We start from the raw sequence: 17020 nt of genomic DNA on the forward strand, positions 1-17020 counted from the left end.
GCTACTTCTATTCCTTTTACCAACTATATTTATTCAGTGTTGCGCCATCTGGTGCAAATCACTGATAATGCTGGATTTTTGTTTATTGTCAATTACTTTGTTTGACATTCCCAAGTGCTCATGATTTATTAACAATTGTTTTTGTTTTTATCGGCATATTGTTAAATGATTCAAGGTTCGATTCGAGCTCAAGGCCAGAGCAATATTTTTTTTCTAATGATAATAATTGTTATTTTTTAATTTTTCTAAATTTGAAAAATTGTATTTTGTTTTTGGAATAGTAAGTAGAAAATTTTTCAGACAACCTGCCATAGCTGCGCAGATAGATCCATTTCGAAGGGTGCTAAGTCTTCATCATCAGTACGCTTTAGGCACGCTGCGCTAACCATTTAGCTATACAGCGTTGGTTTGTTTGACTGGCAAATTTGCTACTTCTATTCCTTTTACCAACTATATTTATTCAGTGTTGCGCCATCTGGTGCAAATCACTGATAATGCTGGATTTTTGTTTATTGTCAATTACTTTGTTTGTTTCTACTTACTATTCCAAAAACAAAATAAAATTTCAAATTTAGAAAAATTAAAAAATAACAATAATTATCATTAGAAAAAAATTATTGATCTGGCCTTGAGCTCGAATCGAACCTTGAATCACTTCTTAAAAAATCTTTGCGCAAGTTCTGGATGGCTGCATCAAATATACCAAGAGCTCGTCCATTGCTTATGTACACGCAATAAAAGGCGGAAGCTGGATGAGACCATGCTTACAATAGCACTGTTTATTTCTATAATTACAAAATTTGACAAATTTACAAAAATGACACACCAGTTTTCGCTCCCGCTCGCAATGCGTGTTCAAATCTATAAATTAAAAATGGCTTCCGAATCCTTGCAAGTTGGAATTTTATAAATTAATAACGGAAAAGGCAAACAAAGAAGCAAGCGAGATGAAAAAAGGGTTGCAATACATTTAGTTTTAATTGACAAGTAGTGAGTTGCCATACATTCACAAATAACAAATATTATGCCATGACCACACTAAACGGTGTTAGAACTAATCTTTTACATCCCCGCCCCGTGGGTATACTCAGATTCGCCACCAATTACGTCCAGTTTCGGCAGCTTGGATGCAGGACGATGAAACATTCCAGTGGAGGTTAAAACATCTTCCCGCCGAACTTGCCCATCTTTGCCCGGAAACACCCTTGCTATCCGTCCCCGCCGCCACTCCTTCCTAGGTTGTTTCGTATCGCATATTAGTACGAGGTCGCCTTCCTCTAACGGCTTCGTTGGCCAACACCACTTTAATCGACGTGTCAGCGTTGGTAAATACTTCTCCACCCACCTCTTCCAAAACCTATCTCGCATCTGCCTAGCTATGTGCCACTGCTTACGTAACGAGACCATTTTCTCGGAAGGATCGGGGCAACTTGGCGTCTGTGCTGTATTTGCCCCACCTAGCAGGAAGTGATTCGGCGTAAGAGGTTCTTCTTGATCTGGTGTCATGGGTAGATGAGTAAACGGACGCGAGTTTACAATATTTTCAGTCTCAACCAGCAAACTGTAAAACGTGTGTTCTTTTGAGCTTATTCCTTTCATCGTGTGATTAAGTACTTTCTTCACACTTTGCACCATTCGTTCCCAGACACCTCCTTCCGAGGGATTATCTGGACAGTTAAAAACCCATTCCACACCCTTTCGTGATAACTCGTTTTGCAATTCGCTGCAATCGAACACTTCCGGCATTCGCCTCAATCCCCAGCCACGCCAACGAAGTTCTTTCCGTTATCCGACCGAATCCTCTTTGGTACACCCCTTTGATTCATGAAATTCCTCATAGCTACGATAAATGCATCCGTCGAAAGATCGTAGGCGAGCTCTAAGTGGATGGCCCTTGTAGTTAAGCACGTAAATAGTGCTACCCATCGCTTTTCTGTTAGAAGCCCAATCGCCACGTTTACCGGACCGAAATGATTGAGTCCAGTATACGTGAATGGCCGGACATATGGTGTCGCACGGTCTTCTGGCAGGAGCCCCATTTTTGGCACAACCGGTCGCGAATTTCCTATTTTACAAATGCTGCAGGTGCTGATAATGCTGCGTAACACCTTCCTCAAGTTGGGAATCCAGTACCTTTGGCGAATTACGCTAATCGTAGCCTCATTGTTCTGGTGCGCCATACGATTGTGCTCGTGCATTACCAGGAGCCTTGTGAATGTATGTGATGATGGTAAGATGATTGGGCGCTTCGTATCATATGGTAGCTATCTGATAGCATCCAGGCGACCACTAGCACGGAGAATTCCTTCATCATCGACGGACGGTGTCAGCTTGTGCAACGGACTATCCCTTTGCAATGCGACCGCCTGATCCAGTCTATTCATATCGTCGCCGAATCATTCAAGTTGAACGTAGCGATAAAGTGAGCGTTCGGCAGAGTTGGTTTCACCAGCCGTTAATCCATAATCCACTGCGACGTCAGATTTTCTTTTCTGTGACCTACAAAATATTTGCAAAACGCAAGGCCCAGGCAACCACTCTGCAAACTTTTTTAAATGATGAAAATCTGGCAAAGGGTAATAAAGATGGTTTAGTTGCTAAAAGCGCGTATTTTGGGCGAAGCTCCTCTTGATTACCACTCAAATTATTTAAGTCTGGTGTATTATCAGTTGGCCAAACCTGTTCACTTAAGTATAAAAATTCGGGTCCTGTAAACCAGCGAGATGTTGGACCTAGATTCACATCCCTGTTAGCTCGAGTTGCTTCGTCCGCAATATTCAACTTCGTTGGCACCCATCTCCAATCCGACGGCTTTGAAACACTGAGGATTTCAGCTATTCTGTGCGCCACAAATGGCTTGAAGCGACAATGCTCACACGAAATCCACTTTAGCATAGTTCTCGAGTCGCTCCAAAATATACATCGGTCGAATCCTACGGAATGTTCTTCAGCTATGGTCATCGCCATTTGCGAACCCAGCAATGCGGCTTGTAGTCCTAATCGAGGAATCGTGAGTAGCTTAAGTGGCGCGCTTCTTGTTTTCGCAAATATAAATGAGACGTCTACATTACCGAACGTGTTCTCTGATCTCCAGTATGCTACTGCCCCAAATGTATCTTCGCTGGCATCGACGAATATATGTAATTGGCTTTCCCATGCGAAAGTAACGAGGAGGTATTTTACATTCTCCCACGTTGTGCAGCTGCCTCCGAAATCAATCCCACATCGCGTTAATTTCGCTTTTAACCGGCTCGTCCCAACCAAGGTTCAATTTCCAAATTTCGCGCATTATTAACTTCGCTGCTATTGTGAAATGACATAGGAATCCCGTTTTGTGGGTACTCGTTCACCACTCATAATAGACGCGTCAATTTTGTAAAACTCTAGTACGTAAAGTGGTCATCTGACGGCTCCCACATTATTCCCAAAACTTTCCCGGATTCCATAGTCTCCTTCGACTTAAATGGCAGCATAATTGTCTCTCCGTCCAATGCGGTAACTACTTCGGGGGCGCTCGATCTAAATTTCCGAAACAGGAAACCTGCGTCGCTGTGAATGTTTTTCACTTGCTGCGATATCCTTATGGCTTCGGAAGCCGACGGGAAGCTATCCACATAATCGTCGACGTAATGGTAATCAGTGATGGCTCGTATTGCTCGAGGATTGCAGTCCGTATGTTCCACCCCATTTTTCACTTTGATATAGTGAGCTGAACACGGCGAGCATGCTGCTCCAAAGGTCATGACGAGAATTTCGTATACGTCAGGCGGCTCCTTGCGGGCGTGATCAAGCCACAAAAACCTTTAGGCACATCGATCTTCTGGCTGGATCTTAATTTGGTGAAACATTTCCTGGATATCTGCACACACTGCCACGACGTTTTGTCTAAAATGAAATAAAATTGATACTAACGGTCGATATTGTTGCGGGCCCTTGAGAAGTTGGGAATTCAATGATATTCCGTGTGACATTGCTGCGGCGTCAAACACGAGTCTGAACTTATCTGGTTTGTGTGGATTCAAAACCGCAAAGTGAGGAAGATACCAGGTCCTTTGATTGCATTTAACGATTTCGCTTGACAATAGCTTGTGCGCGTATTTTTTATAGACGTAGCTATTTATGTTGTTTCGGTAAACTTCGGCAAACCCCTGGCCCGGACCATTCGCTCTTCGATATTTATCAAACGTTCTAGAGCCATATTATAACTTTCACGTAAATTTACGATGTCATTTTTCCATAATAAGCCGGTTTGAAAACGCTCGCATATCCTCACTGTTGTAGACTCAAGAATTTAGCGCTTACGTCAGCTGAACTTTCGGAAGGTGGCGCGGCTTTCACACCGCATGATTCAACGCTGAAGTAGTACTCTATCATATCACGCATCTGATGCTCGTATATGTTGACGTGCAGACACGATGGCTTTCCAGGTGGCATGTTATATGAAGGTCCGAACACCACACAACCCAAATCCGTGAAAACAGCAAATGGTCCGTTGTGTTTAACTATGACTGGCTTGGTGGGCAATCCCAAGTGACAGTGGTCTAGCCCGATGAGAAGTTTCGGAGTGACGTTTTCGTACGGCTGCAAAGGTATCTTTCCTTCAAAGGTGCTGACGTTGAATACCTCTCTTGCACTGAGACTTTGTGTAGGTAAATTCAAATCAGTTACACCGTGTACGCTACGGAGTAAATGGCGCTTCTTCATACCTAGACCACTGACGCTGAGATTAACGATTGCCACCGTTTCAGTAACCGCCTTTCCCCCGAACCATTGTATTTCCACCTGGCGTTGCTGACCCTTAAGTTCTAATGCCCGCACGAGTGAATCATCCATGATCGTAATTGATGAGCCCTCATCCAAGAGAGCATACGTATCAATATGCTTATTTGGGCCATATAGGGTAACAGGAACTATACGAAATAGCAGGTTTCCATGGGTTTGAGCAGAACAGTTGAGGACAGAACTCAACCCACGTGTTACAGAGCAGAAGTACATGGGACCGAAAGACTTACCTCAGAATTGGTTGGAACAGACAAACCTTCTTCAGCATCATGCAACAAACGATTATGATAACGTGAGCACACTTCAACTGAACAGACTTTACGACGGCGGCATTTTTGGGTGACGTTCCCAAGTTGAAGACAACTGAAGCATAGCCGTAGGCGCTTGACGGTTTTCCATCGATCGGATACAGTGGCATCCAGTAGACGGCGACATTCCGGAACCCTATGATCACTTTGGCATATGATGAATTTCAAGACGTTTTGGTTGCCCGCTGCATGTAACACGGTCCGACGTTTTGTATCCCTACCTTCGTGATATTGAACCATTTCAACAAAGCGTGCGGCCAGTTGCTAAAATCAACTATAGTTGGATATGGGCGTATCAAAGCGGAATATTTTTCCCAATCCAACCGTTTACTAAAGGGCAATTTCGTTATTAGTTCTTCTAACAATGTGGGATTAGTTAAATGTTTGTCCTCTCCTATTGATTGCAAAAATACGGTAAAATTTTTTGTAATTGTAGCAAACGAAATAAGTTTATAGGTGCTGGCCTCCAGAAATACTTGGAACCTCGCGCACCGCCTTAAGCTGGCGACGGACTAGCTGTTCTGGCCGACCAAACCTACAACTTAACTGATCTATAATTGCACCGACATTATTAGGATGTATCAAGAAACACTTGACAGCTTCTCTTGCCTCACTCTTCAGACATTTGTTCAATCGCTAATTATTTTCGAAATTCGGGTAATTGTATACAGCAGTCGATTCGACGTACGACGCGTAAAATATAGGCCATTTCTCTGGCTGTCCAGACAACTGTGGGAGATCTAGCATTTTTCGAGGGGTGTAGAAAGAATTAATTGATATTGCAGGACTTGACATTGTAGTTGTTGGTCCATTGGCCCGCGGACCGATTAAACCTGCGATGGCGGTTAACGCGTTGCTTTGCTGATAGGCTTGTGCCCATGTTGACTGTCCATAATCTTGTCGACCAATTTGCGAAGTAATGGGTGGATTATTATTTAAATGAGAATTAGGTACGGAAGAATAATTGTACGTTGGGTTAGTAGCGAGGGATGTTGGCTGCCCATTACGTGACCCGTTGTACAACATGTCACTTACATGCATTGACCCAATATTGGGGTTAGACGGCATGGCCGTAGTTGGCTGTGTACCTAAAGGCCCGGTAAACGTAACGGAACATGTTTGCGGTATACTCTGGGCAGAATTATTTGTCGAAGTTGACCAAAACGGCGCTGCATAATGCAACGTCGAAACTATGCTTAAACGTTGGCGCTCACTTTCGGCAATTTGGGCATGAGCATCTCTTAACTGAAATTCTAACCTAGAAATTTGTTGTTGCATATCCAGAAGCAAATTTATATTGTAAGTGTCACTATTAGATGCCCCCGAAGAAGTGGCGGTTGGCGTGGTAAAGCCGACTGAGGTGGAGTTGGCGATATCGACGTTGGCAGAGGCGTAAGTTACGTCGACATTCGCAGAGGAGTAGGCATCGGCGGCACTGACAGAGGCATCTAAAATCTCAGCGGTGGAAGAGGCACTGGCTGAGGTGGCGCCAATAGTGGCGGTGGTTTCATTACTGATTGGGGTGGTGTTGGCAGAAACTAGTATCCCCGGATCAGCTCTAGTGAGGGCACTTGAATGTGTTGGGTTGGCTGACTATATTATGTTCTGCAATAGTTGGTAATGACAAAGCAGAGCTAATTGTTGTGACTGTGGCGGCATTAGTGGTAGCAGCACGGGTGATAGCAATTGGATTGTTGAGTTGGACTGTTGGCGGTAGTCCACTAGGCGTTTTGTTGGCATTTTGCTTCATTGCCGCTGATTTTGTTGTTGTTTGAGTGGCGGGCATTGCAAGCTCTGGCTGTAACCGTTGGCTTCGACATACCGGCGAACGTTGAATTTTATACGCCAGTTGTTGGCAAATTCACTTTGGCGTACGTCCCACCAAATTGGGAAATAAAAATTTGTATACGCAATAAAAGGCGGAAGCTGGATGAGAACTTGCTTACAATAGCACTGTATATTTCTATAACATATAAAACATTAGAAATAGCAATTATAAATTACAATAATGAAACTTACCCCAATTTTCGCTCCCGCTCACAATGCGTGTTCAAATCTATAAATTAAAAATGGCTCCCGAATCCTTGCAAGTTGTAATTTTATAGATTAATAACGGAACAGGCAAACAAAGAAGCAAGCGAGATGAAAAAAGAGTTGCAATACGTTTAGTTTTAATTGACAAGTAGAGTTGCCATACATTCACAAATAACAAATATTATGCCATGACCACACTAAGCGGTGTTAGAACTAACCTTTTACAGCTTATGATATACGTTTGGACTTAAAATATGGAATATTGTGGTAAAATCATGGTACAATTACCAGGTAAAAGCATCAGAGTTGCATTTTACATGTTTTTTCATTCGAAGGTGGTCATAAAATGTCAAACTTTGTTTATGTTTACATTTTTCGTTTATTTACTTTTGATGTGAAAATTTCTTAATACGCCGTGGTTTTTAAATGTTTTGCAAATTTTTGTAAAGAAAGAAAACAGAATTTACTTGTGTTTTGTGCATATTTAAATATGGGAAAGTGTTGTTTGTGCAATATTAGAAGGGAGAAAGCGGGTGTGAAGCTTTTCACAGTCCCGCAAGATCCAAGGAAGAGAAAAAATTGGGAAGGCTTGTGGCGTTAAGTTTCCGCAAAATGGCTTCATTTGCTCGCTCCATTTTCAAGCCTCTGACCTAATTGTGGGAGCGCAAAGAGTAAATTTGATGCCCAACTCCACTCCGTCGCTATATTTACCGGCTTTTATGTAAGTATTCAGTTTCCCGATTGGTGCAAGATAAAAAATGAAATATAATTTTATTTATGACTTAGGAGTACTAATCAAGAGTTTGTTAAAAACGAAAGTTGTCTCGTCGTCCCCAACCGTAATTCCTACGCTGATCTACCAAAATTTCGGACAATACTTTCGCTACAAAGTGAACCTTTCATCTCTAATATGAAAGAAAAGTAAGATAATATATGCAAGTTATTTGATAAAGTCCCTTCTACATGTTTGGTTTTTTTTGTTTAAGTGACACGTTTGGAGCGAAAAGCCAATACTTGGCACGGAAAAACTGCAGCACACAAACGGATATACATGATGTTCAACAAATAAGCTGTGAAACCCAGACGCAGTAAGTTCCCGTAGTTTATTCACTTTACATTTTAGTCTTTCTAATACCTCATATAAATTTAATTTATTTAGTGAAATATTACTCCAGTGTGCAATGGAATCAGAAATTACCCGCTTGAGGGTGGAAAATCTTAAGCTACGTGAGGAGAATGAAAAATTGAAAGGAAATATTGCCAACACGGCATCGTAATGTCTGCCGTGGAGTCTGTTTTTACAGAAGGACAGATGCAGAAGATGTTGCTACGTGGTAAGTGTTTTCCGTTACCTTGTATTGTATATATACTAATTGGTATGCGTAGAACTTAGGAGTAAAGTACCATAGCTTTTATTTGTGCATAGAACTTGGGATTGGGCTTAAAACCATTTATGTATTCAACATTACAAATTAAAACAAAATAGTTTCCACCCAGTATTTATTGAAAGTTTTGATCAAAAAATATTTAAATATCATACCCCAAGATGATTAAAAACTTTCAAATTTAAAAGCATTTTCTGTTCGAAAATTAACGTATCGTCTAGAGAAAAATGTACCATAAATGTGATTATTCTTGAATAATCATTTATGATTCCTATTTCGAAACACTTTTTATTCATATTTGATATCATTGTAAAATTGAGCTTTAATAGTTTTAGAGTAATATTTGACTGCTTTTCACAGTCATTTTCTGATCATATTCGTGAATATATTTCAATCGTTTTGGTTGAGATTTTTGAATCATTTTGGAATGCCATTATAATGCATTTATTCTTCATATCTCATTCAAAATAGGATACTACATAATAATCTTATTTCATCAGGGGAAGAAAGCATGCAAAAGTGAGCTATTCGAACCACAGCTAACTCGCAAACAAACTTGACCGATATACACCTGCGACTGCGGGATGTTGAAGCCGTATCCAGGTATGTCAAGATAGTTTCACTTACCTGGGGTTCAAATAGCTCACAACCTATGTATTGTCCAATCATTATGTATTTTCTGGTAAGCTGAAGAAGAGAAATGGTTGGGGAAATCTTCGTTCACAAGCAGCATTACATTATTTTTGTCTTGAAGAATGAATATCTTCTGCATAAATAATAAAATTTTTATATATTTTTTTTAGCTTCATGAAAAAATATGTGTATGCGAAAAAAAAAGATTTTTAATGAAAAGTAAAATTTCAACAAGTATAAAATTCATTATTCAGTCAACATACATATTCATACAAGATTCAGAAAGCAGAATGAAAAATTATTATAAATTTTTGATCACCTAAAGTAAACACACTTGATTCAAATATGATTCCAAAATGTGATTGAAAAACTATATATACGAAAATCGGCCCTTACCACCAAAGAGAAAAAATTGCGAATAAATTATACCTACGCAAAACGGCCCTTATCAGGGCCACCAAGAGAAAAATTTGATAGACAATTATGTTTTACATATTACTAGCAGACCCGGCAGACGTTTTTCTGCCCTAAATTTGGCCTATCTGCATACATTTTAATAAGCTTTTTCCGTCTAACTCTGCCCTACCCCTCTACACTTTTTCCTAATCTTTTTATTCACTCCTCCCTCCGTCTTTTTCGCTTTATCTTCATCTTCGACTCATTCTATCTCTTTCTCAGTCTCCTCTCATTTCTCTTTTCTCAAGTTTTTCTCCTTCTTCTTCATCTCTTATTGCCAGTCCCAGAGGGTGGTATGTATTTTGTTCCAGTTCCATTCCGAGTCTCAGTCCCAGTCCCACTCCGAGTCTCAGTCTCAGTCCCAGTCCTAGTCCTAATCCCAGTCCCAGTCCGTCTCTGGTATACTTCCCGGAAAAAAGCATCGTAAATACTAATATAGGCAAATTTATATACGAAATTTCAGGCAAATAGAATAGAACGTATGTAAATAGGTATGTGGGTATTATTAATTCTTGTCTTTATTTCGGCTTCGCATGCATATTTATCAGTTCTGCTAGGTTGATGCGACTCCGAATATAACAATGAACTTTAGAGCTCTCAGCAACAGCTTTCATTTGATATCCATAGTACACACACATTTTAGGGGTACCCGGGTCCACGTTTTGGCCTATATCTCGAAAGCCTAGTCACCCAGGGGTATGAAAATTATCCTGTACTATAGCACTCATCAACAGCTTTCATTTGATATCCATATTGTATAAACACATTCTAGGGGTACCCGGGTCCACGTTTTGTTCTCAAGACCCTAGGCACATAGCGAAAAAAAGGTAGACGTTGGCCGATTTTCAGACCTACCCAATACGATCACAAAATTTCATGAGAATCGGTTCAGCCGTTTCGGAGGAGTTAAGCCTCTAAAACCGTGACAGAAGAATTTTATATATTAGATAAATTTACTTTTGGATTATTTATATCCTTATTATTATATTATTAAAATTGTGGTTATTTTCAGGGCAATACATAGAAAAAAGGGAATGACAATAAACCAAAACCGAAGTATAGCCGATACGGATACACTCAAAACCGAACTTTTGCCATAGCAGGTAACGATACCAGATCCGGCCTAAAACCTAAATTGATACAAAAGCCTCCTGGTTGTTAGAGCAAAGACGAATTTAATTTGTTGTGAAAATTTCATATTTCACAGTTTTTTCAAACATTTTACGAATTAATACATTAAAAATTCTTTCTGTGAAATGAAATTGTGATATTTTAAATTTATTGTGAAATCAAAAAGTATGTAAACATATTAATAACAAATATCAATCTAATGTTTACACGGAAATGAGTTTTACACACAGAAAAACATTTTGTGAGGAAGCTTCGAATTAATTACACAAACAAAAAATAATTGAAAGAAAAACATGCCCTACTACATAGTAAGCTTGCATTTTCATTAATCTTCATACTAGGTACAATTTCATGTTTTCCATCGCATCAGCAATTTTATGGCTTTGCACCAGCATTATAATTCCTTTCGTCATGAGCGGTAGGCGTTTCAGTAGTGTTGTCCTCAATTTGCTTTTCCAAATTTGTCGTTTCACTGCTTGTATTAGTTGCATTTGGAACTTCTTCAGCCATCTTCACGTTAACCAAAGAACGTTTGGTAGTAGTGCAGTTTGGGGGCCCCACCCTAAAGTTGGGCCAAGATTTTTGAGTGAGGTATCAGAAGACGCGTATTAATCTCGAGAACAATAATCCGAAGGCGGAAAAGAAAAATTGTATCTCTGTCCGGAGATATTTGCAGTTGAAGTTGGCGATTTGCATATGGTTGTTGTTCTGTTGTACCCATAAAAAAAATTGTGCATCACCGTGGCGGTTTTTCGTTATTATCTTTTGAACGGGTAAAAAAAGTTAACTTCCGCTCTCAGATTATTGATCTAGACGTGAATACGCGTCTTTTGATACCTCACGCAAAAAACAGGACAAATTTTAGGGTGGGGCCCCTAAACTGCACAATTACCGAACGTTTTTTATTATCTTTTTTCCACTATCTTCCCCAACGCGATTTCGCAGCCTTTTTAGGGGTTTTCTTTTACGTTCATGAACTGATTTTGTCTTACTGACGTCCGTTATAGTGAAAGCTCCTGTAAAAAACCAAAATGAATATTATCTTTTTTTATTATTTATGCAATTTTGTGTTACAACTCACTTTAAAAGGTCTTTCTTCTTTTGTTTTGCCACCAATTTCACCAGCGCATTTAACAGCACCACATAAACAAACTTTTATCTCATTACTCAACAGTCCATCCCAATGATAATTGAAGGTAAGCTCTGTGTCCTACAAAATAAATTTTAAACAATAACTTTTAACACTCTTAATATATATTTGAAGCTAGAGATAAGCGCTCTTACCGCTGGTATATCTTTTATAGCAAAAAGTCCAATGCGATTTAATCCATTTACGGACTACTTTTGTGTCTCACAATTTCGCACAAGTAATTTCTCAATAGGACTTATAAACTTTTTACTTGCTACAGCTAATGTAGTCGGTGAAGGCGATACTGCCTGGTTACGTGTACGTCTCGTAGTCGTTGCATCAGTCAAAAGCTCACTATCGCTACCACCTATATCTGGACTTGTAGTATATATAAGCAATTCGCGTCGCCGTGTACTTCTTTTTTGAAGTCCCCCATCACTTTCGCTACCGTTATATGCAGCACCAGTTCCTGTTGGCGGTGTTGTAAATCCAATATATTTTGGGCTTAAATCCGAATACAATTCGGCCAGTAGGTCACGTTTTCCTTAAAAACCAAAACAAATATCAGAAAGATAACTACAAATTGTTAAGGCAAATAGCCTACATGCAGCACCAAATCAGTACAGGTACATTACCACTACGTATACCACGCTCTTGTCCAGATCCACTCTGTATATAAAGTGCCCAAATACCCTTTGGACCATATAATTTATGGCCAAATATTGACATTAAATCAATGTTAATTGTATTAATTGGAATTTTGCCAACTGCGTGTGCTGCGTCGGTGTGAAAGAATATATTTCGTGAGCGGCAAAGATTCATCTATGGGCAGAAAACCAACTTTTACCAGTTAATTTTCTGTTTTAGTTTTCGGTTTGTTGACAAAAATTACAAATGACATTTCTTCTTTCATCACTTTTGACAACAAAAATTGAAAGACCGATTGACAGTTTATGTTCCAGCGGCAACAACAAAATACACGGGAGGGTTGCATTTTTGCTAATGCTTCTACCTGGTAATTGTACCATGGATAAAATGTACATATTTTAGCACAAATTTGTACAAATAAGTGTTCTTTCTTAAAAGAACCAATTTCCTTATTATAATTTCCTATTTCGATGCATTACAATTTAGCAAGTGAAAACCTCCTAAGTAATGGCAGAGAAATCTCCCTGTCACTCACATTCATAATACCTACTTTTTTCCCATAACCGGTTTCCGCTTTTTTAAACATTGTTCAGAATAAGAGGAAAGGGAGGAGGAAAAAAACTCGCAAGGAATTTTTGTATAGAATACGAGGAATGGGTGAAGGGAATATCCTCGCACGGAATTTTTGTTTATAAATAGGCTGAATACGTTTTACAATATTTTAATTTTCAATATTGATTTTTCTATCACAAATTTTCACTATTATTAAATTTTGCATCATGAAAATATAACATTTTCCTTTAAATAATTTTTGTGTGGATATTAATTTTAATAAAAATAAAGCATCCTACACTATATACGATTAATACAAATAGTTTGAAACTGCTATTAGGTACCAAAAAAGTAGAAGATAAACCCAAAAAACTTACGTTTCAAACAATTTTCTTCTAATTCGATACAGCGTCGACAACAAATTTCTATTCGCTTCAAAATTAGATACACAACTAAAATTTCGACAGAGATTAGATGTCATAATACCAATTTCAAATTCGATTTTCGATGTTCGATAGCCAGCGAAGATCGAAAAATGATCATAATGAGGGCCTTAGTTGTTCGTCAGATTTTGATTGCGTGCACTTTTCAGTGTGCTCCCTTGTAAGTTTTTTGGTTTACAACAGGTGCAAGTAAGTTTGTATATATTTGGCTTCCCGCAATCATAACAGAAAACTTTTGGTTCCCCTAAATAGTCTTGATATGGTGAGGGTGCGCCCGGGGAAAATATTTTTTATGATCTTTTTCCTTTATTCTTTGTAGAACGCCAGATATGTGACCTGCCATCACGTTAGCTTTTTCGTAACATTGTGATCTGCAGTTTTATAGCATGTATTTCAATAAAGCCCAAAAAGATTTTTTTATGTTATTTTTTGTGCAGAAAATATATAAATCTGTAAAAACTTAAATCTGGTCCTTGACATTTGTGTTTGCCTTTTTCGTAATTTTCCACAAACTGCGCTGCTACTGCACTATTGATGTTTTTTCTCTCTCCCCGTTTCCCGCATTGTGTTGAGAGATAATTATGGCAGCCCGCAGCACCCGCGCAAATCACCTGACATCCACCATTTGTTTGAGTGCAACAAAACATCTACATCAAAATAAGAGTGTAAGTTCGCCTAATTCGGCATGGGTATCACAGTTGGGGACTAGAACTGTGAGTGCGGTGAAAAAATAAACAAAAGAACAAAATAAGCGTTTGCTGCTTCTAATCGGTGAGTTGACGGCTGAGCTATCTACTATAAGGCAAAACATAAAATCTCTTGAAGAAAGAGTAGTCAACGCAGAGTGTGACTGTGTCGAAACAGAGATGCGTAGAGGTTCACACCACGGTTGCCAAACCATGTTTTCATTTGGGACCAAAATTCATCGAAAAAAGGACCAAATATCAAAGAAATGGACCACATTTTTTTATTTTTTAATTGGTTTGCAAACAATGCACAAATGTGTCGAATTCATTGTAACATATTTAAGTCAGGTTGTGGTAAAATACAATGTCAAACTTACTTTCATTTTAACAAAAAGCCTTATATAAATATATGTTTTAACGAAAAACCTTAAACAAAAACCCGTGACGCAAGCCAAACTAGTTCAGGGCCCGTATTACGTGTTACAATCCGTAGTCGAAACTAATTTTTCAAATCACAATAGCTCTGAAATGAGGGATCAGATAATGGCATATGCGAAGTAGCGACAAATAGTACTCGTTAGTTATAGCTTAAGTGAACATAGTTTTCAGTCACTGATAGTAACACGTAATACGGGCCCAGTTTTATTTACGTAAAAATCTTATTTTTAAACTAAATTATTTTTTTTTTATCTGTGTTAAAAGTTAATGTTTTTTGAATAGCTGGGTGTTCCAATTTTTTTTTAATGATAAGCAAATTTAATTCTTTACTATTTCGTTTGCCAATACACCCTCATGCTTCAATTTTCCAATCTATGGCCTATATTCATTAAACGCGAGTTTTGAAATGTATACTTTTTTCCCTATAATTTTTTGAGAGAAAAATTTATAATTCAAAACTCCCATTAATGGAATGCAGCCACAGTCCTCAGATTATCCATTGAAAAGTTTTAGAAGTTTAAACTGTGTAGTAATGGAATTTTGATCACATTTAGCTAGGTACGAGAAATCCGTTAACAATGTTATTTGGGTAATTTCTGGGGTCTGTTCTCCTACGGGAATAATTTGGCACAAAGCGTTTATAAAGTTTTCGCTTTCAAAAACATTTCTGCCTTACTTCCAATAAAAATATTCCTTGTGTAAAGATACTTAGAATTCTAAATTATGTACACTGAAATTTCTTAAATATTCAGTATTTTGATATAATCATTGTACCTAGAATTACTCAAAATGTGCTTCATATTAATGGCATGATCTAGGCAAACAAGCTTTTTTTTATTGAACTCTTCCAGAGTGAGCCAACGAATAAAATAGATTGGCCGCTTGTTTCATCAACGATTAACGAAAATTGGTTTGCTTCAAGATCCAATACTTTTCTAAACTATCTGCCAGGTGAAGTGTTATAATTCTGCTACATTTTAATGACAGGATTTGTTTCGTAAGAGATTTGTTGAGGGAAATTGAAAATTAGATAAGGGTCAATGAATGGACAATTTTGTGAGCATTTTTGTATATTTTTGCCTCATTGAAAAAAAAAAAACGAAAGTACCAAAACCTTTATTGCAGCCTAAAAAGGACCAAAATTGAAAGAAAGGGATCAGCGGACCAAATGGGGTTGGAAAGGACCATTTTTGGTCCAAATGGCCCAAAGTGGCAACCGTGGTTCACACTCTCAAAACAAAGTTGAGTCTCTTAATATGGAAGATTGCTCTCTTCGAAATCAACTGAAACGATTCGGACGTACTGAGGTTGCCGCTGATGCGCTCCTACATGGCTTACCTCAGCAAAGTGGAGAAGACTTAGAAATATTTGCACCTCCATGAACATTGATGATCCTGTAATAATCAAGATTGCCTCTCCTAACGAAAAGGCAGCTCAATTCTAAAAATTCCAATGGGAGTTCATCTCCCACAAATGTGTTTCTCCCAATTATAAACTCCATGGGAGAAGATGTTTCCCAAAAGTTTTGGGAAGAAGAATTGGAAGTTTGACATTTCGTTTACAAGTTTTTATTTAGCGCGAAAAAAAGAGTTTGTAATGTACTTATATTTAATCTGTCATGTTAGCCATTTTATTATACCATGCATTTCTGACAGATGGTAAATGTCACCTGCTGGCGAAAATGCAGCCAACTTCGCTTTTGCTCTGGGGGCTGCTTCTTCCGGCGACAGCGAAATCGTTCTACCTTCGCTGCTCCTGGTGCTCCTGCTGCCTCTGCCATTTCATCGACCGCTGTAACTAGTACTTTTGTCACCGCTGCCAAATTGCCTGCTGCTGCCGCTGTTGCTATAGCGCCTGTTGTCACCGCTGCTAAATTGCCTGTTGCTGCCGCTGCCACTACATTTCTTGCCGTTACCGCTGCCTCTGCCACTACATCACCTGCTGTCTCCGCCACTACATTTCCTGTTGTTACTGCTGCCACTACATTTCTTGCCGTTACCGCTGCCTCTGCCACTACATCACCTGCTGTCTCCGCCACTACATTGCCTGTTTTTAAAGCTGTTGCTGCCACTACATTGCCTGCTGTTACTACTACTGCTGTACATCGTAATTCTCCCGCTGTTATGATGTCCGATGCCTCTGGTGGGACCGTCGTAATGTCCAGTGAGAATACTAACAACGTTGCCTGGTATGGTTCCTCTGAGCCTCATATGAATGAATCTGCTGCAAACTATGCCATAAGCCCAACTATTGCTTCTGATGTATCTATTGGCCTTGAAGCCACACTATCAAGTGGTGAAATAAACCACCTTGAAAGCAGTTAAGATTATTGAAGCTACGTAAAGAAGTAATGGAGCTCCAAGGTGTAGTCCAGCAATTGGAATCTGGCTCGGTC

At 39.1% G+C, this 17020-nt stretch overlaps 1 protein-coding gene and 2 long non-coding RNA genes across 5 annotated transcripts; 1 reads left to right on the top strand and 2 right to left on the bottom strand.

The window, feature by feature from the left end:
• Positions 1–749: 749 nt before the first annotated feature.
• LOC137236905 (uncharacterized) lies at positions 750–7244 on the bottom strand. The gene is made up of 2 exons (XR_010948699.1): positions 7110–7244; positions 750–7053 (listed from the first exon to the last, which is right to left on the bottom strand). It is a non-coding gene; the product is annotated as an uncharacterized lncRNA (long non-coding RNA).
• Positions 7245–7739: 495 nt separating this feature from the next.
• On the top strand, positions 7740–8386 carry LOC137239278 (uncharacterized). The gene is made up of 4 exons (XR_010949317.1): positions 7740–7845; positions 7911–8045; positions 8111–8212; positions 8284–8386. It is a non-coding gene; the product is annotated as an uncharacterized lncRNA (long non-coding RNA).
• A 3423-nt stretch (positions 8387–11809) lies between these two features.
• On the bottom strand, positions 11810–12789 carry LOC137239283 (uncharacterized). 3 transcript variants are annotated; one of them, XM_067764394.1, is made up of 4 exons: positions 12706–12764; positions 12494–12634; positions 12014–12402; positions 11810–11939 (listed from the first exon to the last, which is right to left on the bottom strand). In XM_067764394.1, exons 2-3 carry the CDS (start codon positions 12585–12587, stop codon positions 12068–12070), a joined length of 429 nt encoding a protein of 142 aa, XP_067620495.1. In that variant the 5' UTR covers positions 12588–12634; positions 12706–12764; the 3' UTR covers positions 11810–11939; positions 12014–12067. The 3 variants fall into 3 exon arrangements, 2 of the variants coding, with proteins under 2 accessions (XP_067620495.1, XP_067620488.1); XR_010949320.1 differs by having other exon boundaries at positions 12463–12789; XM_067764387.1 differs by having other exon boundaries at positions 12494–12789.
• Between the last annotated feature and the right edge of the window lie 4231 nt (positions 12790–17020).

Source organism: Eurosta solidaginis, chromosome 1 (genome assembly GCF_040869045.1).
Source record: "Eurosta solidaginis isolate ZX-2024a chromosome 1, ASM4086904v1, whole genome shotgun sequence".
NCBI classification, from domain to species: domain Eukaryota; kingdom Metazoa; phylum Arthropoda; class Insecta; order Diptera; family Tephritidae; genus Eurosta; species Eurosta solidaginis.